The sequence below is a fragment of the Crotalus tigris genome, unplaced genomic scaffold (genome assembly GCF_016545835.1).
Source record: "Crotalus tigris isolate CLP2741 ecotype Arizona unplaced genomic scaffold, ASM1654583v1 scf7180000018585.330925593:3314079, whole genome shotgun sequence".
NCBI lineage: Eukaryota > Metazoa > Chordata > Lepidosauria > Squamata > Viperidae > Crotalus > Crotalus tigris.
In genome coordinates, this window is record NW_024097088.1 from 27,463 (window position 1) to 50,741 (window position 23,279).

At 42.9% G+C, this 23,279-nt stretch overlaps 1 protein-coding gene across 1 annotated transcript; it reads left to right on the plus strand.

Annotated features, from left to right (window-relative positions):
- Window positions 1-978: 978 nt before the first annotated feature.
- Window positions 979-12,380, plus strand: IL1RAPL2 (interleukin 1 receptor accessory protein like 2). Its single transcript, XM_039354661.1, has 5 exons — window positions 979-1,351; window positions 2,534-2,679; window positions 5,867-6,010; window positions 7,141-7,311; window positions 11,410-12,380. The coding sequence occupies exons 1-5, from the start codon at window positions 1,086-1,088 to the stop codon at window positions 12,108-12,110; spliced, it is 1,428 nt and encodes a 475-aa protein (XP_039210595.1). The 5' UTR covers window positions 979-1,085; the 3' UTR covers window positions 12,111-12,380.
- Window positions 12,381-23,279: the final 10,899 nt, after the last annotated feature.

The window sequence follows — 23,279 nt, forward strand, 5'->3', positions numbered from 1 at the left end:
AAGCGTCACACGCTTAGCCGCCCTTAGGCAATTCTTTCCGGAAATATGAAATGTAAGTCCCCGACTTACAACAGTTCAAAGCTACAACGGCACTAGAAGAAGTGACTTAGGACTCTTGCAGCATCCCCACGGTCAGGCGATCAAAATTCAGGTGCTCGGCAACTGACTTATGTTTGTGACAGTCGCACCGTCCCAGTTGCACGGGATTTCCCTTTTGCGACCTTCTGACAAGCGAAGCCAATGGGGAATCCAAGTTCAATTAACATCAGGGTTACTAATTTAACAGCTCCAGTGACTGACTTAGCAACTGTGGGTCGGTGCTGTCTCTGGTTGGCTGTGCGACTGATTGGGATCCGGAGGGGTTCGTAGGCTGATTGTAAGTCGATGTGTCTGTGGATGGAATTGCAGTTGATACTCTATTGCACCAAAGGAAGTGGGAAGTCCAGTGCCTCCCCCCCCCCTTTTTTGTCTCTTGCCTCACTTCTCTACTCCCTTTTCCCTTCCCCATCTTTTCCGTTATTTACTTTGTGTTTCGATTGCATCGTATATTATAAACTAATAACACTTTGAAGAAGAAAAAAAGGAATTGGTCGTGGAATGCCAGGCTTCGGTGAACTCACGAGTGTGGCAGGTGGGGGTGTGGCCGATGATTTTAGTGTTGCTCCAATTGATTAGTACCAGAAGGCAGGACAAGAAACAGTGGATAGAAAGTCATCAAGGAGAGAAGCCACCTGGAATTGAAGAGAAACTTCCTAACAGGGAAGACAATTAACCAGTGGAAAAACTTGTCTTCAGAAGTTTTTGGGTGCTCCATCACTATTCTATTCTATTCTATTCTATTCTATTCTATTCTATTCTATTCTATTCTATTCTATTCTATTCTATTCTATTCGATTTGTTTTTTGCACCGACAGAGTGCCCCAATCAGGGCTGGGAGAAACTGCTAGCCAAAACTTTGGAGATTTCTTATTTGTCAAAGCTGGCCTAGTTGACATGAAGAGATCAAGACCTTTTCAACTGTGGAGCATGTCCCACTATTTCCACATCACGAATTCACTTGCTACAGCTCACTCTGTTTATTCCCGATGAGACGGTCCTCCGGGGCTCTCTCTCTTAGTGAAAAATACATCCAGACTATAAATTTTAAGAAGCAGACTGACGACTGCTGTGCTCTCTTGCCACAAAGCATCACTGTCATTTTTGTCCTGTGTTGCTTTCCAGGTCAGCCCCTCAACGTTGTTTGCAAAGCTTTTTTCGGCTTCAGCGGTGAGTCAGGCCCGATGATCTACTGGACACGAGGGGAGAAATTTATCGAAGAGCTGGAAAATCACATTAAAGAAGGTGAAATCAGGTACAGAACTCCCCACCTCATAATTTAGAAAAGCAACTTTTCTTTCCAAAAGTTGGACTGAGCAAGCCTGTTCGTTCTGAATTGCAAATTATTTCCTTGTTTCGAAGCTGATTTGCTTCGAGCGTGCTTTGAACAGTTAATTCTGGTGGCTTTTGAAAGGGGGGGGAGCCACCTAGGCAGAAAGGCGGAACCTATTTGTGTTCCCAAATTATATTCATTTAACTAACAGAGGAAAATATTTACTTGCTCTCCAAAGAAGAAAGTCATAGCTGACTCAGGAATTCTGGGAGTTGAAGTCCATGAGTCATAAAAGAGCCGAGGTTGCCTACCCCTTGTCTAAACTATGTTATCTCTTGATCCTGCGGAATGCAGCCCCTCCCTCCAGGGAATCCAGACGACATTCCATCACACCCTAGACAACTGTCATGTTGGAGGCATCTCAACTCATAGAAGGAAAAGGGGGTATGGGAAGCATGTCAGGAGGGACCCTCCCTAGTTTTCAGGAAAGTCAAAGTAAAGGAGGTGGGAAGTGTTTTCAGACATGCACGTTCTGCTAACTATCATCTTACAATGAAGATCGCGGTTGGTGCTTCTTGTCTGGATTACCTCGAAGGACTGAAAACCATTTTGTAAGTCTCAAAGTGTCCCATAGGTGCTTTTTTCCAAAAGGCAACTGGATTTTCTTGGGGATATTTTTTGGGGGGTGGGGGGGATGTTTCGCTGCTCATCCAAGAAGCTTCTTCAATTCTAACTCAGTGAAACATTTTCAAAGAAAAACAAGGAAGTCCAATTGTCTTTTGGAAAAGCGTGACCTGGGTGATTGAAAATCTCCATAGACAAGTCTCAAAGTCCTTCTCTCGAAGTGCTTTCCTCACGGGAGTGGTTGATGGATATCTTTTGTTCAACGGGAATCCCTGTGATGAATCTTTACTGCTGTGTTCCGAGAGCTTTAGCACTCATCTAATTTGGGCAGTGGGAACGCAAGACGGTGGTAGAAGGCGGCCGTTTCCTTTGGGGTGCACCAACGTTCCACATCTATAGATACATAACTGGAGCCTGGAACATCACGTTGAGGAAGGTTGTTAGAACCAGATCCCTGGAGATGACTGCATCTTTGTGGAGGGATCCCATCTATCTTTGGCCTGCTGAAAAATCCACCAATGTTTTTCTGTTTTCTTTCAGACTCCTCAAAGAGCACCTTGGAGAAAAAATTGTGGAGTTAACCTTAATCTTTGACATTGTGAAAGAAGCAGACCTGGCCAATTACACATGCCATGTCGAAAACAGAAATGGGAAGAAACAGGCGAGCATCATTCTGAGAAAGCGAGGTATATTTTTTTTTTCCTTTTTCCCATTCTCATCTCTGTCAGCGCAGCTATGAGTTCTGAAGAAATGATGGGGGCTATTTTCCCGTCCTGAAAATATAGATGTATTATAGGCCTTCCAGAATGGAATGGGCTAAGAAAGGAAACCGCTCTTGTATATCGGTGAGATGTAGTGATTCTGTTAGTGTCCTATACCCAGTTTTCAAGAATTTGGAGCTACAGTTTCTGTTCTTGCTGATCATTTGCAATGGTAGTTGAGGGTGCCGTGAGAAATTTTTCAAGCAAGATATGAAAATGGTGCCGAAGGTTCCTCTGCAGGCCCATAAAGACACAGGGACAAAAAAAATGTGGGCCCTTGTTTGTTTCTATTGAAAGGACAAAGTGGGCACCCGAAGTCTTGCATGTGCCTAAGGCACTCCTTGGTTGATGTCGGACAAGAGGCAGACCCTGGAGACAGAGTCAAGAGAGGACTAAGCCTAGAATCATTACATCCTCACCTGAGGGTAGGACAAGAAGCAATGGATGGAAACTAATCAAAGAGAGAGGCAACCTAGAACTAAGGAGAAACTTCCTGACAGTGAATGGTTCATCCACTTACACATGCATTTTGAAAAGACTAAGAATTTTATTTTTTTTTTATTTTAATTGGATGATGTTGATTGATTAATGTTGACTAGCTGGACCAAATAGTTGCTTCTGAAGGCTTACTCGGGACAGGAGCTTCCTCATCCTTTTTTGCTACTTTAGTTGTCAAGTTCAGTCAATTTTGAATGAATTCACACAATATCCTAAGCCATAAAGTAGTTTGTTTTAGCATAATGGACGGGTTGCTGTTTGCCCACAATCAAGTATTGGAAGCTGGAGGTTGGTTATAAGATGGGTGGCTTTATAAATGTATCAATAAATAAAATAAATTAGAGAGTCTTTTACAACCTACTGTTAAACCATGGCTGAATGCAATATGCAAAGCGGATCACCAAAGAGAAATGGGGGGGGGGTTGTTCCCAATGTTTCCAAATTAATCCTTTCTGTTAAACTCAAGGGTTGGATATGTTACTTCCCACCACAGATTTTTTTTTTCTTAGTATCTTTTACAGGCTTTTGTTACTGTTTTTTTTTTTCCCTTCAACCAGCCTGGTCAATTTATAAAAATGATTTTTCTGCCTCTTCCATGCTGTCTGAACATGCTTTCTTTCTCGGGGAACACGCTGAGTGCCAAATCACAGTCTCCTTTTTAGGTTTTTAGGTTTTGTTCAATCCATACGAGGAAATTGGTTTGGCTGTTGGTAGACGGGAAAGTAAGAAGGAGTGCTTGGAATTAACGACACCTTAGCATGCAAACACATGTCCTGGATTGAGCCCAGGAATTGCACGAAAAGTAATTTATGAAGGGAAAATTTACACAGAGAAACTGTGGCAGGGTGCAAAGGGATATTTAACTCTTTCCCTCGTCAACTCTTCACCAAGCTAATTCTCTTCCATCCTCTGCACGTTCCAGACTTAGATGTATAGCAAACCTCTTAAGGACGCTTTGCCTCTAATGCAGAACAGAGGGGAGAGAAAGGCAGTGTGGTGAAAAGCAACAAAAGATTAATCAACAGAACCTCTTAGAAGAAGAATTATTGACATTCGTTTCAAGAATTTTCTGCTCCTGACCAACCAGACCTTGCAGCTTGAAAAGACCGATGACCTGAGGGATCCTTCAACACTTTTGGTGGAGAATTCAGGGTTTGTTTCATGAAAACAAATGGGTGGGAAAGGAGGCACCACCTTACAAATCCTAAACATTGGAGGCTCAACACAATGTCTGTTGTGCACTGTAAAATATCGGAAGTATTGGTGGCTTACAAATCTTGTTTGCCTACGCCTGCGGTAGATGCAGGGACTTCAGCCAATTCCTAGGCAGTGATTAGAGAGAACCACTGGGCTGGACAAAGAGACACACATTCTGAATCAGTGGTCAATTTGTCAGCAAAGATGGCTGATACACCTCCAAAGAGCAGGAGGTTAAAGTCATATCTGCTGGAAGCACATTCCATATCTTAACCATGGCTTGTCTGACATCATCCAGGGATTCCAAGGAGCTTTAGATCAGAAAAATAGGCACCAGGTTGAATCTCGTTCTAGCTGAATCTCTTTCTTCTAAACACCCCCTTGGTTGACCTGAAGGTGCACCTTATTCCATGACATTTGGAAGGAAATAAGCCAGTGAATTCCAGCCATAAGTTGTAGGACCCCAAAAGCTTTCAAGAAGAAAAGTTGACTGTGAACCTCAACAGCTGCCTGCCTGTGTAAAGTTCAAAGTGATGCTGATGATATATAAACCCATCATGCCATCCAAGTTTGAGAAGCGTTATATTTCCCTTTTTATTCTTGATAGTGCCTGAGTTTTATGCCTTTCACATTGCTTATTTATCATGGCAATAAATATCTGTGCTGGGATGGAGTATAAATTAAGGCATTTTTTCGATGTCTCGTAGTTTTCTTGTGATTTTTTTAATGGGGAGGGGGATGAATTGGGAAGCAAGGTTAAGAGCACCCTGGTTATGATACTGGCTCTCAAACAATATGTTAATGAGTGTGTCCCATTGGCATCGGTTATGGTTATCATGAATCATATTGGCAATTGGGTGCTGGAAGCAAGAAATCGGCTAAATTGGGAGAATGGGATTGAGAACATTTTCATAATCCCCTTTTCTGCTCCCCTGGGGAGTTTTGAAAAGCATTTCATGACACCATTCCCATTGGTTCCACTCTACTATTGGCAATTTTTCAAAGGAACTCAAAAGAGCGTGAAAATAATTTGGGTGGGGTGGCGAGAGAGACTCCAGAAGACCTGAAGAAGCTTCTTGGATAAGATGGGAAATATTCTGAAAGGGAAAAACCAAGAAAGTTCAGTTGCTCCATGGAAAAAAACGCACCTTTGGGACAACCATGATTTGGATGATTGAGAATCTCCGTAGATTTTCTTTTGAGTCAAGTTTGACTCTTGGTAACTTTGTGGATATATTCATGGACTTCGTGTTGGAACAGTTGGCTACTGTCTTCTTCTGAGGTTTTCTTTTCAGTTTCTCAAATTTGGAATTCCCTGGTACTCTGATCCAAATCTCAACCATGCCTAATCTTAACTTCTGAGTCCAGAAAAGATCAGTTAAGTCTATTTTCTAACTTATTTCTTGTTTTATTCTAGATCTGATCTCCAGAATTGAACTTGCTGGAGGTTTGGGAGCTATATTTCTCTTATTGGTTATACTTGTAACCATCTATAAGTGCTACAATATAGAGCTGATGCTATGCTACAGACAGATGTTTGGAGGCGATGAAACCATGGATGGTGAGTAGATTTCTAAATAGCTAATACAAATACATCAAATGTCCATAATATGGATCAGCTGCTGAAAGCATAATCTGAAATAAGAGAAACTGCTAGCCCAGTTCTCCCAAGGAGAAAAGAAACGTTGCACCTTTCCCAAATCTCATCATTCACAGCCAGATGTCCCTCACGCAAATTAAGGGAATTGCCATAATTCAAAGAGCGTGAAAGAACAAGCCAGATACCAATTGGCTCTTTAATCTTTCTGAAGTCTTTGGTGCTGTCTGAGCTTGGTGGTTTTCTTGCAGATATTTTGTTGCCCATCTAGGTAACATCTGTGCTACTGAATATGGACTTTGTTCCCTATTTAAGTTCAAGACATATCACCTCCAGCAGCCAATATCCAGGGAAGCAAGGATTAACACAAGACAAACTATCAAGCTGAGAACAATAGCCTAATCGAGTAACTACTAAGAAGGAAATCATACCACCAGTAATATTGGTATAGCCAGCTACTGTATATAAACAGGGAGCAAATCCCATACTCCATTCTACACTGCTGATGTTACCTAGTTGGATAATGAAATGTCTGGAAGGGGTATATTAGGTTAGACGTTTATAGCTTTAGTCTGGCAAGATTCTGTCCATTAGGCATAAGCAAATAAAGAACTGGACTTGAGTGGATTTCATTGTGTAGTTCTTTGGGCTTGGGCCTGACTTCTTGAGCCACCCAAGCAAAAGAAAAAAAGGGAGGGGGGATTTTAATGTTCTAGTGAACATTTTGCAGACAGAATTCTACTTCATCGTTCCTAAATTTTATTTATATCCACCCTTTTTTTAATGGTGCAGTTCAAGAATAATACATATTGGGATTCTTGAGTGGGTTGTCCGCCAATTACTAGTGTATACCAACCCCCCCCTTTTTTTTTAGCAAAGTGGCTGAATTATATACCTAGACTACTCAGGTGTATCCCTGGTTTTGCCTCCCAGATATTCTATAAATCAGTGTTTAAGAAACACGGCTTCTACCCAGAATTATCAATTACACTTGTTGGGCCATGAAGCCATTCGGGAATGCACACATGCATAAAGTGCTTTAATTGTGGAGAGATCCTCTCTTCTCTTCCCAAGAACTGTGGTTTTATTTGCAGACAACAAAGAATATGATGCCTATCTATCATATACAAAAGTTGATCCCGAGACATTAGATCGTGACAACCGGGAAGAAGAACAATTTGTCCTTGAAATCTTGCCAGATGTTCTGGAGAAGCAATATGGATATAAGCTCTTCATTCCAGACCGGGACCTGATCCCTACTGGGAGTAAGTACTGATCCACTTAAAGTTGGAGGAAACTTCCTGATGCTGCTAAGAAAATGCATCCTTCTTAAGTGTCTCCCATCCTTTCCTCCCCCTCCCCCATTTATACTTCACAAAACCAATAAGGAACTGAGAACACTAAACAGTCCGTTTAAACTCAGAGACCCAGAAGAGCCATTTTGTGAAGAAGGGCATTCAGGAAAAGACAGGGATTGGATTCACACAGCATCCTGAACTCTGTTTGTTTGGGGTTCAGGTGGAACTCTGTCACCGTAGGATGTCGATTGTAATTTGTGTCTCCTTTGGCTGTCAGGCCAGTCACCATCAGCAATGCAATGTAGGAATGACCTTGGGGAAAGGAGAGAAGAGATGCTGCTTAGGAAACCATTAGAGAAGAGAGGCAGGAACCCTCAATGGCTAAACAGGAAGAAACTTAGGAAGGACCAGCCTTAATTGATCAGATGGTTAAAAATGGTGATGGGAAGTTTGTACTTTAAGGATGGTTAAGATCACTGCCAACTCTCCCAAGTGAACCAGACAGGAAGGACAACCAGATGAGCTAGATCTACTTTACTGTAAGTCTACATTAACAGAATCTTGCAAGTTTTAAAGAACAAATCCCTGGTCAGTTAGGGTGGGTCCTTCCTAAGTTTCTGCAGGCGATGAGCAAGTTGAGCTGGAAGGCGGGGTTAAATGTGTCATCAGTTTGGAATCATTGTGCAGTCACAAGAGATCCAAGTCCAGATGCCCTGCCCCTTGAATTCTATTAACCCAGAGGTCCCCAGCCTTTTGGGCATCAGAGACCAGTTACATGGAGAGAGGTTTTTCTGCAGACCGAGGGGGCTTGGTTTTGTGTGCTGCCTGCATCCTGCAGATGGGGCTTTGCTTGTTTGTGCGGACCAGTTGCTGGCATGCCCTGGCCTAGTACTGGTCCATAGACCGGGGGTTGGGGACCCCTGTGTTAACCCTTATCTAGTGCCTATTTAGCTTTGACCATTTGTTGACCAGATTCTTGCCTATCGGAGCAATAATAAACCCTTTTCTGTTTTGAACTTAGTATGTGCTCCTGGTTATTTGCACCCGACAGTTTGTTCCTCTCACCATTTAGTCACTGGAGGCAACCGGCCTCTCTTCTCTGATTGTTTCCTAGGTAGCATCTTTTCCCTTCATTTCCCAAGGTCATTCCTACATTGCAATAAATACCCTGTCGCTCAGGCCAACCCACTTCATGGGATTGTTGTCATGGACAAAATAGGAGGCCCTGAGTAGCCCAAATGGGCAGAAGTCTCCTGCTCAAGGCTCCAAATAAGCAGACATAAGAAAGTCACTTTCTATTAAGTCTTGAAAAATATACATACAGTAGGATACAATTTTGGGTATATTTTTTGCCTTTTTAATTTTTTCAAAAATCATATTGTTGGTTCATCTATACTAGGACTCGTCTTCCTGCTTGCAAATACTCAGATGTTCCAACAAATTGATATAAAGAAATGTTGAGAATGTGGATAGTAAAATATCTCTGTTGCAAAAAAAAAAAAAATGAAGTTTCCTCTTAGCATCTTAAGGATGCAAGCACATGACTCTAACCATAGCATCACTAGGTTCATGGCTTGCTTAAGCCTGTTTTATTAATTGGCTAGATTCACACATTGAACCAACCCCTAGAGCACATTTACAACCCCTACTAGGGCAAAAGACTAAGCCAAACCCAGCAAGTCACATTCTGGATTTGCCCGACATGTGAAACACACACTGCTTGATTGCAAACACACAGGGCCAGATCCGTCTGTTAATATTTTCACTGGGAAGATTGTGCTGTAGTTCCACATGTAGTCATCATCAAATCAAAATGAAAGCAAATAATCAGGTACAACTACACACCACATACAGCTGTTAGGAGCTGTGTGGGGAGGGTGGTTTAATTTCGTGCACAGCTGCTGTTGCTCCGAGCTTGGTTTCAAAAGAAGGGAGCAGAATCAAAGTCTTTTAAAGTCCATACAGGAAGAGGGAAGAGAACAAATGGCTTTAGATGAATCAGCTTCCTCACAGGTGCTTCCAAAGTCAGGATTGTGTTTTCTTTCTCTGCCCATCTGCCACTCAGACATGCCAGCAAAAACCTTCATCATCGTAATTTCAGAGAGTCATTAAGATTATCAAAATAATGTGCAGTGCTACCTGGCACATTGGCTTTTATATATATATTTTTTCTGAGGTTTTCGTGGGTGTTTGTATGAAGGTCTTTGGTTATTCGAGTTTTCTCCTGCGTCCAATTTTACGCGGAAGAAAACTCGAATAACCAAAGACATACATACATACATACATACATACATACATACATACATACATACATATCGCAGCACAGCATAATGCTGTCTCCATTCTTCCTTCCTTCCTTTCTTTCCTGCCTTGCAAAACTGAAATGATTCAGATCTTTTGAACAGATTTGATGCTTTCATGCAGAAGATTAAGGAATGCTTAATCACCCACTAACGATGATGGTGCAGAATATAAATGGGAACTGGTTTCGTTCAAAGTCGGCTTGGGCTTTGCAACCCTCAGAAGCCTAAGGACCTGGCATGGACAACCAACCTGGAATGCTTCTGAGATGCTCACTCCATTGTTCCACATTAAAGGCATCTTTGATCGGCTGTAACCTGGAGCAATTAAACAAAATATTTTGCTATGCTTACTAGGCTGTTCTTAGCGGCCCCAGGAGATTGTTATTACCAGAGGAGAAGAGTGAAGAACTTAGGAACTGCCTAGACCTAGGATGAGAGTATTAGGCTAGTATTTTGCATGGTTTATTGGCAGGGTGATGTCTTGGGCTCACAAACTTAAGGCAAAAATTTCACATGGGTAGGCTGTAGAATTGGTTATTTTTTGAGATATTCTGGATGGCAGGTTTCTCGGCCGTTTTGGAACCAGGCGATGTGACTCTAGGGAACAAGATGTCTGTACTCCAGTTAGGAGTCTTCTCCATCTGTAACCTCCACAACAGAACTGTGTGTCTTCTCTGTGTGTCTGTGTGTGTCTATGTGTATGTGTGTTTATCGAAGTTTCAAGTTCTGGTCCATGATTTTCTTTTTTGGGCCAACCCACACAACCAAAATGTACATGGGATGAGTTCCATCTGGAACAACCCCTACAATATGCTCTTTCTTCTGCAGGCTCTTCTTCCAACTGGTGCCCCTATCTTCCAATGGAAGGAGAGTTGAAAGAAGTAAGTAGAGTAGGACTTTGGCTAGGTTATCCCACCTGGCGTTCCACAGCGCTCAGCTGTCGAGCAAAATCTGTGCCTCCAAATCATGTTGTTGTGTGTCTACAGTGATGTGTGTTCCTGGGAATCACAAGACCATTCAACCAAAACTCTGCAGTCAATAAAATAGCAGAAACCAAGACATGTCTGCCATTTGCATAATTTATGTGGGGAGAAACACTCATTTGGCAATATATAAACCCCTAAACTAGGCTTTCCCCAAATTGGTGGACCTCCAGATATGTTGGACTGCAAATTCCAGCAGCTTCCATCTGACCGTAACACGGTTCACACAACACGCTGAGCCAAACTTCACAATATGACTGTGAATGGCATGTGAGGTTAAGTCAACGTCTTCTACAGGGGAGGGGGAAGAATAAGTTAATTTTTGCAGGGGACCCATTTGGAAAGGGGAATATGATCAAGGGATGGTAGACCTGTTCATAGCTGATGTGGAAACATCTAGAGTCCTAACCAGGTCAAGATGATCCAATCTGCTGGCCATGCAGATGACTTTGTGATGATGGAAAGGCCACGATTAGACCCAGGGTTCCTCCAACTCTTAGGAGCTCCTGTCAAGAAAAAGCTGTTCCCAAGTTCTCCACTTATAGGCTTGATGGCTCCTGAAATTAGAATTAGCCATTAGAGCTCCTTCAAAGGAGTGATCAAGCACAGTATAAACAAGGGAGCTGGAGTTATCTTGACCATTCAAACTGTTGGCGGCACAGTTTAAGAAGGATTAATCCATTCCCTTCTCTGCCCCCATTTTGATTGCAAAGTTTTACCTTTCTTTTTTCTCTCCTGTGTGTACTTCTCTATTTTACTCTCCCTCTTATGATTTGCAGCCTATCTAGACGATCTCGCCCGATGTGTAGAACAAAGCCGCCGGCTCCTGATTGTCCTGACGCCGGATTATGTACTCAGACGAGGGTGGAGTATTTTTGAAATGGAAAACAGACTCCATAACATGCTCCTGAGCGGAGAAATCAAAGTCATCTTCATCGAATGCCCCCAGCTGAAAGGGAAAGTCAACTACCAAGAAGTGGAATCTTTAAAGCACAGCATCAAACTCTTCTCGGTCATCCCATGGAAAGGACCCCAGTGTAACAAACTGAATTCTAAATTCTGGAAACATTTGCTCTACGAGATGCCGGTAAAGAAGAAAGAAGTTCTCTCACGGCGCCAAGTCCTGGATTCTGCAGAACAGGGTCTCTTTGGGGATTTGCAAACAGTGCCTTCCATTGCAGTGACGGATACTTCTGCTACTTTAGTTTCCTCTCAGGCAGATTTGGGAGACTACCAGCTCACCAATACAGCACAGATGAGACATTACTGTAGAGGTTACGAATACAACATGCAGTCCGCCACCTTGCCACTCACTGCCCTAAGCAGCAACCACCACACTTACTGTAATCTACCGCTGACGCTTCTCAACGGGCAGTTACCACTGAACAGCAGCGTGAAGGATGTCCAAGATTTCCATAGAAACCCTTCTTTACTCCCCTTGTCAACGAGGGAACTCAGTTTCACCAGCGACATATGGTAGCAAAGATCTAGACTGCTTTAGGCCAGCTTTGCAATGAGCCAGAATTCCTTAAAAACAAAACAAAACAAAACAAAAAAACTTTAAAACCCACGTCATCAGGTGCCAAACACTTTTTGCCAAGTCACAAAGTAACTCGCTTTTTATACTTGAACCTCTCTTTGTTTACATTTACAAAATTATTAACAAGGGGGAAGCCTACTTTTTTAGCCAGCTTCTAAGTTTCCTGTCTTTTAATGTACAGAGTTATTTGTTCTTTATTAGAAAGAAAGAGAGAAAGAAAGAAAGAAAGAAAGAAAGAAAGAAAGAAAGAGAAAGAAGGAAAGAGAAAGAAAGAAAGAAAGAAAGAAAGAAAGAAAAAAAGAAAGAGAGAGAGAGAGAGAGAGAGAAAGAAAGAAAGAAAGAAAGAAAAAGAAGGAAAGAGAAAGAAAGAAAGAAAGAAAGAAAGAAAGAAAGAAAGAAAGAAAGAAAGAAAGAAAAAAGAAAGAGAGAGAGAGAGAGAGAAAGAAAGAAAGAAAGAAAGAAAGAAAGAAAGAAAGAAAGAAAGAAAGAAAGAAAGAAAGAAAGAAAGAAAGAAAGAAAGAGAATATGGGATTGAATAGTATTTTGAAGTAGGGTTTAAAGGTTGACGATGAGTTGACTTCCAATGCTATATACAATAGAGTAAGACTCCATATTTATATATATATATATACACATATATATTAGTACTTCAGAAGTTTAAATGGATTTTTTTAAAATAGAAAGAACTTAGGAAACATACCCATCATACATGTGAAACATAAGTAGTGACAACAATAAGTCTCGCATTTCTGTGCTAAAGGACCATCCCCATCAAGGATGCACTGTAGAAGATCTTTCCTACAAGATTAACCAACACCCTGTTGTTATGGAAAATGGACCGCACAAAGGCGAGATGGTAACCTGAGGTTTTCCTTCTGCAATTCCAGTGGCTGGAAAACATGTCATCCAAATCAACATGATTTGCTGTTTTGTTCTCAAACTTAATTCTTAACAGTGCGTGACGGTTGCCATTATGTTTTCTTCAGTTCGTAGAAAGTTGAGCGCCCTTTACTTTTCTGTAAATTTTTGGAAAACATGAATTAATTTTGGCTTTTCAGGTGTCTTAAGAACTTCTTCCCTGTTACATTTGACGTGCTGAGGATCGCGGTGTGGTGCACGGTTTGCAGATCTGAACACTTCCTAAACATCTCGACCTATGTACTAAAGAGTCATATAGAATCTGCACAAGGGTTGTTATTATTTGGTTAGTTTTTTTTCCCCTCCAGGTAAAAGGGTGTTACAGTTTACGAGATTGACATCTGATAGAAAAATGTCAGCCTAGAAAAGAGAAAAAAGAACAACAACAACAAAAAGCACAGCAATATTCACAAACAAAAGGGATAAATTGTTTTGGTTACCAGTCATGGTAACATTTGCACTGATAATCACCTAAAACAGCAGTGAGCATTTACACTAATAAAAAGGTTACTCCAGAGTGTATCCCAATGTGTTCTTTACAAGTGAACAACTTCAGTCAGTTCTTAACATTCCTGGGAAATCAAAACTGCTCTTCAATTATCATTCCAACCCATAATACTTTTATTATCTTAGAAACAGGTCCTTGAAAAACCACCCGGTTGCTCAACATCTGTATTACTTCTTTAATGTAAGATATTAGAACTTTAAGATGTGTGGACTTCAATTCCCAGAACTCCACAGCCAGCCTAGCTGGAAATTGAAGTCCACACATCTTAAAGTTGTCGAGCTTGAAAAACCCTGACTTAGACAAAAAATGGCCTCTGCAACACAACATTTTTCAGAATATATTTTTCTGGAGATATTTGTGAGTGGTGATATTTGCCTTTTGGGAGCCCCTCCCCTCACAGTGGGTCCCTGTTGCAAGATTTTCTTTGAACATGCCTCTTAAATGGTTGGGGCTGAAGGGTGCCAAACAACAGCTGGCCAGGAGACTTGTATTCCCAACTGCCAAAACATAGCAAAGGAGAGAAAAGCAAATTAAGAAATGATAATCTGATTTATGCGTGTAATATCACAGCCACAAGGGTCTCTTCCTCTCTTCTCCCACCCCCAATGACTGATTTTGGGGATCTGTAGTAACTCCAGATGTTGCTAAACACCCTTCTCCATTTCCATTCTGTCTGAAAACTTAAGTCTAGCAATGCTCAGATAATCACAGGTTCTCCTTCTCTATTATAAGGTATTTCCTTCTGCTTGTGGGACTCTGTAGGGAAGGTTAGGCCATCCGCTGATTGGGTTCTACCAGGGTCTATTCCATTTGTGAGGTTTGATGTTGTTGTTTTTTAAATTGACTTTAACCTTCTTCCTCTTAAATTTATTCCTGTTAATCAGCCACCTACTATATTTTAATTGCCTGGTGCCTCTAGGTATCAGAGAAACAGAGTGTGGGGGTCCAAGATAAACTATAAAGAAGAACTCTTAGAAAAATGGATTGTGTGTTGGGGCAGATGCAACCAGAAGAAAGAAATTCAAAAACTCCCAAACAGCCTCATTACATCGGTTCCTTTGCTAAACCATTATGTTCTCCTTAGCAATGTTATAGCTTCTACAGCAATTGAAAGAGGCCATGGCCAAGCCATATATGTTGTATTCTTGCTGTTGGAAAAAAAATAAATATTGAACGCGTAGGGCTTTTGAATCTTTTATAAAATGATAAAGAAAACATGATGAAAGGCAGTTGGGTAAAACATGAATGGGAAGACAGAGAAGCTGACTTTCAGTTGTTGCGTTCCCGCCAGTGAATGAAAAATGTTGATTTAATCCTCCCTCTCCTTTGAGTTGGTAGATAAGCTGACTATTAACCTAAAGCTAACATTTGAGGGTTTATGTGTATAGAGGTGTGTACGGGTAATTCTTGACTTACAACAGTTTGTTTAGGGACCATTTGAAGTTACAACGGCACAGAAAATAGTGGCTTATGGCCGTCGTTCACACTTACGACAGTTGCAGCACCTCCCCCCCAAGGTCACGTGATCAAAATTTAGATGCTTGGCAACTGGCATGTACTTAGGACGGTTTTAGTGTCCTCGGGCCTTGTTATCCCTTTTTGTGACCTTCTGACAAGCAAAATCAATGGGGGAAACCAGATTTGTTTAGCAACCGTGTTACTCAATAATTGCAGCAATTCACTTAACAACTGTGGCAAGAAAGATAAAGTGGGCAAAGCTCGCTTAACAAATGTCTCCCTCAACATCAGCAATTTTGGGCTCCCTTGCGGTCGTAAGCCAAGGACTATCTATTCAGAATGATTTCGATGAATGGAAAATTCAGTTTTCACCAAAGTCAAGGATTTGACCCGGAAAGAAAAAGTCAAAAATTCTTCCTGGTGAGCACGTCCGAATGGGGTCGAGAGGTTTTTGTTTTGTTTTGTTCAAGCCACGTGTCTAAAGATGGAGGAAACCTGGGCAGGTCTGGCCACAGGTGTCTACGGTCTACCTGGAAGGGGGAAAACAATCTACTTGCAAGGAAGGAAACTTCCCATTTTTGGATGGTGAAACTAGCTAGGAAGAAGCCAGGTGGGACTTGAAATGTGACTTAAAGTTCCTTCATCTCTTTGACTCCATTGTTGTCTTAACGGTTTGTTTGCTCCTTTCCTTAAATCCTCCTGTGTTCCAGGTAAGAAACTCTTCAGTGTAACACTAACTTCATGATTTTATTGGAGGTTCAAGATTTCGTGCTATGGGTGAGTCACAGAAAAGGACTGGCTAAGGGTGATCCAGCAGAAGAGAAGAGGGGGAATGTGTCATGGGCAACCTATAAGATGAGTTTGGGAAAGAGGGTTGTGTTGTAGCATTCTTAACCATTTTTTTTTTCTTCTCGCTCTTGGGAAGATGGAGAAAACTATATCCACTCTATGATTGACGGTGTTTTTCATGAGACAATGAGATGCTTAACAGAATAACAGAATTGGAAGGGACCTGGGAGGTCTTGTTGTTCCTGAGGTTGGAAAAACGGCTTTCATTGTTCTGGTGTACATTGAACATCTTCTTACAATGATCCAGAAGAATCTGCTGGAACAGATCTTTTTTATTTATTGTCTGTCTCTCTCTCTGTCTCTCTCTCTGTCTCTCTCTCTCTCTCTCTCTCTCTCTCTCTCTCTCTCTCTCTCTCTCTCTCTCTCTCTCTCTCACACACACACACACACACACACACACACACATTTTCCTGGAAGTTGCACAATGTCTGATGCCTGCTAGATGTCCTCCTGGGAACATTGCTGCAATTGGACAAGATTTTAAGATGAAGAGTTTAAAACCTCTTTGACCAGCTGAAACGATTACATGCAGTAGGGTACTTGGCTGGCTGCATTGATGTAACATGGGGCCTCCTGGGTCTTCAAGAGCCCCGGTGGCTGAGTGATTAAAGTGCAGCATTGAAAGCAAACTCTGCCCAGAGCCTGCAGTTCAATCCTGACAGGACTCAAGGTTGATGCAGCCTTCCGTTCTTCTAAGATGGATAAAATGAAGAGCCAAATCGTTGGGCCCAATCTGCAAAGAATGCTTCGGCCTTGTTAAACCACCCAGAGAATGCTATAAAGTGGTATACAAGCCTAAAGGTGGGGTGGTATATAAGCCTAGATTATAATGAATTAATTAATCCAAATAGAATAGAGCTGGAAGGGACTTTGGAGGTCTTCTAATCCAGCCCCCTGCTTGAGCAGGAGACCATTTCAGACAAGTGGATGTCCAGTCTCTTCTTTAAAATGTTAAATGTTACTGCTATGAAATTGCATCCTCTTCTATCCTTCGGTTTGGCTTGGCCATGCTTTCTGGGGCTACTTCTCTGATGCTCTTGAGTCCACCGTCTAACATTGTTAGGGAACAAGACTGGGAGTTGAACCTTTGCTTCACTGAGCTAGCCTGAGCAGCTGCGTTTCTCCCCAAGGCCGTGTCCTTGCCTGTCCTTCTGGCTTTCTGGTAGCTGTGCAGGCGTGGAAACCTTGCCCAGCTAGAAGAGTTGCCAGGCAAGAGCCTTCGAGCAATGCTCAAACTATGGAGATTCTCTGCCTTTGGAGCAGGGGGAATCCAGGTTGCTTGGCAAATAAACCCAGGGATTATCAAAAACATCGGCCCGAGTTCTCGCTCCAGGAACAAAGGAGCAGAGAGAGAACTCTTCGTTGTTCTCACGGTCAGGAGAAACTTCCTGACCATGAGAGCAATTACAGGCAGGAACTCCTTGACGTACGACCAAAATGGAGCCCAGTCTTGTTGCTAAGGCTGTTGTTGAACTTTGCCCCACTTTACAACTTTTCTCACCGCAGCTGTTAAGTGGATCACGGCAGTTGTGAAGTGGGACCACTTAGAGAGGACTGTAAAGCATTGTTAAGTGGTATATAAGTGCTATTCCTATTGTCCGTCCTTCCTTCCTTCCAACTCTGCCCACTGCCAGAAGTTTGATCCTGACAGGCTGAAGGCTGACTCCGTCTTCCATCCTTCCAAGGCCGATAAAATGAAGATCCAGATTGTTGGTGGGGGGGGGCAACATGCTGACTCTGTAAACCGCTTAGAGAAGGCTGTAAAGCACCGTGAAGCGGTTTACAAGTGCTACTGCTATTGCTTTGATATGCAGAAAAAAGGATGCTGTTTCTCCACCAGAGACACTCAAGAATGTTTATTTTGGGGCTTCCGTGCCACGTGCCCGGTTGGCTGTGAAATACTAGGCAGGCGGGCAACGTGGGAATAGAAACCAAGCTTGACAACAACAATTGCAACACTGTCTCTTGACGCACAGGCCTGGCCCAGGGTAGAGTCAGATGGTGCAACTGAGCATCTGGGAACATTGCTCAAATCTGCAAGGATCAGCCAGTTCAGCTGCCAAAAACCGGAGGGCAGCAAATGTGCGTTTTCTGTGGCCTCTTCCGTATCCTCCTACTGCTAAGTTTTAAAATCTCATCTCCTGTTTTTTATTATTATTATTATTTATTTTTTGTCCACCGTGGATGTATTTCGTTTGTTTGTTTGTTCGTTCGTTCGTTTCCTTGTAGGCCACTAAACCAATGCTTGTAAGTCGAGGACATTAGCCGTAAAGCAGCTTTGCACAGGTAGTTTTCGAGTTACGACCACAATTCTGGAGCCCCAAATGTATGTTGCTGAGTGAAACATTTGCTAAGTGAGTTTTGCCCCATTTTATGACTTTTCTTGCTACAGTTGTTCAGTGAATCACTGCAGTTGTGAAGTTAGTAACGGAAGGTTGCACATGGTTGACCCCGGGGACACAGCGACCATCCTAAATATGAGTCAGTTACCGAGTGTCTGAATTTTGATCACGGTCAGGTGAAAATGGTTGTAAGTCACTTTTTTTTTGGGTGCCGTGGTAACTTTCAACGGTCACTAAATGAACGGGTTGTAAGGGGAGAACTACTTGTACTTTTGCCTCCAATTGTAAGCAAAAGTTGAGTTTTGGGGATTTTTTTCGTTTTTTTTCCCCCACTTAATCAAATAGTCTGAAATAAGCTATTGATTCACAGCTGAATTTGAGTTTGTTTTTCAGTTGGGCTTCAAGTCTAAAGGAAGGGGAAGTGATTTTATAATGGAGTTTAATTTTTTAAATAAATAAATAAATAAACAAACAAACCACAAAGACTTCCCAGAAAGAGGCCAGGAGGATGAAACTAGACTGAGCTGTTGCAGAATTCTTCACAAACTGCCAGCTTCTTTTCCATTAAGCTGATCTAGTTGGAGAACGTGGTCTCAATTTACCCTTAAAAAAAACAAAAAACACACAGATCCAGCCTTTTTTTTTTCTTTTTTTTTTCGGGTTTCCAAATCAGAAATTTCCATTATCCTTGCTGAGTTGCACAGTGGGACAAGAGCCCAGAACAATTACGATATAATCATTTGGGGAGAAAAAAAGCGTGGATTCCAATTTGGGCGTTTAGAGCAAAACAGCCAGAATTGGCGTTCGAGAAAAGAGGAATTGGGTTTGGCCAGCGGCTCCTTTGGATGCATCTTAGAAGGCAATTGAAAAGATTTCTGATTTTCAGGGACATTTGAGGAGAATCGGAAGGCCCGTGGAGTCTTTCAGTGGGGATTGATCAGCCGGCCACGCAGAGTAACTGTGGAAGTCTCTACAAATCTTCAGGTTTAATCAGCAATCTTTAAAAGTTCTGACTTTGGTTACGTGGAAGGTAAGGCAATTCTTCCCCTGAACAAATCATTATTGTCCAAATGCCGTAAGCCAGGGATTCCCAAACCCTGGTCTGGGCTGTGGCGTGCCAGAAACCTGGTCATGCAAATAAGCAAAGCCCCATCCATGGGATGTCTGTGGAGATTCCCAGTCATCCAGGTCAAGGTTGTCCCAAAGGTGTTTTTTCAGGAGGCAACTGGACTTTGTTTTTCTTTGAAGACGTTTCCCTTCTCATCCCCAACAGCCTATGCCTGTCTTCAACAGTGAAGGGAGCCAGGGCAGAAAACATCCTGCAGCCAAGAAGGTCCACAAGCCCACTTGCACCACTCAGGTGACCCTGAGGACACAGGTAAACCTCCAAGGGGCCTCAACCACTCTCCAAAAGGATGCAAATGACCGGCTTGTCTGCAAGGAGTATAAATCCTCCCATTTCCCCACCATCCAGTCAAAGCTGAAGAAGCTTCTTGGATGAGAAGCGAAACGTCTTCAAAGGAAAACAAAGTCCAGTTGCCTCTTGAAAATGCACCTTTGGGGCATCCGTGGGATGCAAGCATCACGGGAAACCACGCCCCTTCGGTCCACGGAAAAACCTCTCTCCAGAGTACCGCTCCCTAGTGCCCAAAAGTTTTGGGGGGGCTGCTGTTGTAAGCAATAATTGCAGTAGATTTTTCTCAGGATCCTTTTTAAAAGTTCTGCTTGGGCTTTGCTGGTTCAGAATCGCCAGATTTACACAAGGATCAGTTCTGCATCAGAGGAATACCTTTAAAATGGTCTTCTAGTTCCATTCCCCCCCCCCCAAGCTACTGTATAAGAAGGCCTTGCCTTACAACCATTTGCTTACCAACAGAAGTTAACAACAGCGCCGAAAACAGTTACGTAAGACCAGTCCTCGCAATTTCTTGGTGAAATTGGGCACGGCTCGCTTAACAACTGCCTTGCTTAGCGACATAAATTCTGGTCCCAATTCGTGTCGGACGTCGAGTACCACCTGTATACGCTTATTTGTATGTCTTCTTTTAAAGAAAGGAATAACTAGTCCAGGAGGAATTAATGCAGCAAATTGTTAGAATAATATGTTTTTTTTTTACACATAAAAACAGTATTCTTTTGTTTTTGCTTGTCTGGCTAGTTAGGAACTGGTTTAAAAGGAAGTTCCTTTTTCAACATCTCCTTTTGGATATCCTGTGTACTCTTACAGCCAGGATCTGCCAGAGGAAATATACAAACACACACAAAGAGAGAGGATTTAAAAGAAGCTAGCTTGGATGGTTCGTAACTAAAACCTTTTGAGAGTGCGGAGAAGAGCAACAAAAATGACTGAGGGGGTGGAGGCTAAAGCATATGAAGAACAGTTGCAAGATTTAGGTTTGTCTAGTCTAATGAAAAGAAGAAATAGGGGTGACATGATAGCAGTCTTCCAATATCTGAGGGGCTGCCCCCAAAGAAGAGGGAGTCAAGCTATTCTCCAAAGCACCCAAAGCTAGGCCAAGAAGCAATGGATGGAATCAAGGAGAGAAGCAACCTGGAACTAAGAAAAGACTTCCTGACAGTTAGAACAATTAACCAGTGGAACAACCTGCCTCCAGAAGTTGTGGGTGCTCCATCACTGGAGCTTTTCAAGAAGAGACCGGACAGTCACTTGTCTGAAATGGTATAGGGTCTCCTGCTTGTGCAGGGGGCTGGACTAGAAGACCTCCAAGGTCCCTTCCCACTCTGTTTTTCTGTGATTCAGTTGGGATGATCTCTTTGGATGTTCATTCTTGATCTTTAGCTTTTCGTTCTGCTGGGATTCTTGAGCCGATAAGCTTGGAATCGCTATTTTCCCACAAGCGGTCCAAGCCTTGAATTCCATTGACTCTTATCTAATGCCAATTTAGTGCAGACCGTTCGTTGACTAGATTGTTGTCTATGGGCTTGAACAATAAATCATCTTAATTAAAACTTGATGCGGGGTCTTGATTCTTCACGCCTGACACCTTTACGAGTATAGACATATCCCAGCATCTGAATATCCTTTCCGCTTTTCTCCTAATCAGAGCATCTATCGTGAATGTTATCTTTAGAGCAGCTGTGGAAAGAGTTTTACCCCACTGCAGCCATATTTGTGCCAAGTGGTAGATTGGAGGCATATTCATATGCACACCCAGGTACTCACAGTTTTGTATACACCTAGATTTCCTTCACAAACAAGTCTTTTTCTCTCTAGATTGGTCACCAGAAGAATTCCAGAACCAGAATCATGTCGTACAGCTTGGGGGAGAAAAAAAATGGTGTCAGCATACCATCTCTTTTTGATTGGAATGGGCTATGGTACATTATATTTATTTAATGAATTTTATATATATAGGCAGCCTTTTTAGGCTTTGAGCACGCCTAAGGAACAGGCGCATAAAGTTAGTTGCAACCAATAATTAATGAGTCTTAAATTGGCTTGCCAGGTTATTTATCACACTGCTTTCTCTAGCATTTCTCATGAGTAAATATAGTCTTGAAGGCTAGCTCTTTTTCTTTTTTTAAAAGTAATTTTATAATATAGCATTTAAGAAAGCCGAGCTGGAGAACAATAAAGTCTCGTGCAATTTAAACAGATGGCAAGTTAAATTAAAATGGCTTTCCACACTTAATGCTACATCTCCCACAAAGGGGCGGGCGGGGGGTGGGGGGAGGGAAGCAACTCTGTTCTTTATTACCTTGAAAAGAAATACCACATTTTATTCCAAAATAAGGAACAGCTCCTTAAACCATGTCACCCCATCCCACGCTGGGATCTTTGTGCCTCAGTTTGCTAGTGAATAGTGTAGGAAGACGGGAAAGCTCCCCCTGGTCTCTTTTGTATGTCTCCCCAGTATTTCGCCTACTGGAGGTTTTTGGAAAGACTGTTTTTATGTTAAAGCTGTGCATATCTCATAAATAGTTCAGAAGAGATGCTTCAGACCTCCCCTGTCTGTACCACCTCCTTTCCCACCTTCCTTCCTTCTCTCACTTCTTCCTCCTTTCCTCTCCTCTCCTCTCCGCTCCTCTCTTCTCCTCTCCTCTCTCTCCTCTCCTCTCTCCTCCTCTCCTCTCCTCTCTCCTCTCCTCTCCTCTCTCCTCCTCTCCTCTCCTCTCCTCTCTTCTCCTCTCCTCTCTCCTCCTCTCCTCTCCTCTCCTCTCCTCTCTTCTCCTCTCCTTTCCTCTCCTCCTCTCCTCTCCTCTCTCCTCCTCTCCTCCTCTCCTCTCCTCTCTCCTCTCCTCTCCTCTCTCCTCCTCTCCTCTCTTCTCTTCTCCTCTCCTCTCCTTCCTCTCCTTCTCTTCTCTTCTCCTCTCCTCTCTCTCCTCTCCTCTCTCTCTCCCTCTCCTCTCTCCTCTCTCTCCTCTCTCCTCCTCTCCTCTCTCTCTCTCTCCTCTCCTCTCTCCTCCTCTCTCTCTCTCTCTCCTCTCCTCTCTCCTCTCCTCTCTCTCCTCTCCTCTCTTCTCTCTCTCTCCTCTCCTCTCTCTCCTCTCCCTCCTCCTCTCTCCTCTCTCTCTCCTCTCTCCTCCTCTCCTCTCCTCTCCTCCTCCTCTCTCTCTCCTCTCCTCTCCTCTCCTCCCTCTCCTCTCTCTCCTCTCTCTCTCCTCTCTCTCCTCTCCTTTCCTCTCCTCCTCTCTTCTCCTCTCTCCTCCTCTCCTCTCCCTCCTCTCCTCTCCTCTCCTCCTCTCCTCTCCTCTCTCTCTCCTCCTCTCCTCTCTCTCCTCTCTCTCCTCTCTTCCCTCCTCTCCTCTCCTCTCTCTCTCCTCTCTCTCCTCCTCTCCTCTCCTCTCTCTCTCTCCTCCTCTCTCCTCTCCTCTCTCCTCCTCTCCTCTCTTCTCTTCTCCTCTCCTCCTCCTCTCCTCTCCTCTTCTCTCCTCTCCTCTCTCCTCCTCTCCTCTCTCCTCCTCTCCTCTCCTCTTTCTTCCCCTTCCCTTCTCCTCTCTTCTCTTCTCCTCTCCTCTCCTGTCCTGTCCTCTCTTCTCTTCTCTTCTCCTCTCCTCTCCTCTCCTCTCCTC

What these genes read in the sequence shown, in the direction of transcription:
- IL1RAPL2 (XM_039354661.1), top strand. Translation starts at nt 1,086, where the DNA reads ATGAGACGGTCCTCCGGGGCTCTCTCTCTTAGTGAAAAATACATCCAG. An exon ending in AGGCGATGAAACCATGGATG is followed by an intron (nt 6,011 to 7,140) that starts GTGAGTAGATTT and finishes TTTTATTTGCAG; the next exon opens with ACAACAAAGAATATGATGCC. An exon ending in GGACCTGATCCCTACTGGGA is followed by an intron (nt 7,312 to 11,409) that starts GTAAGTACTGAT and finishes TATGATTTGCAG; the next exon opens with CCTATCTAGACGATCTCGCC.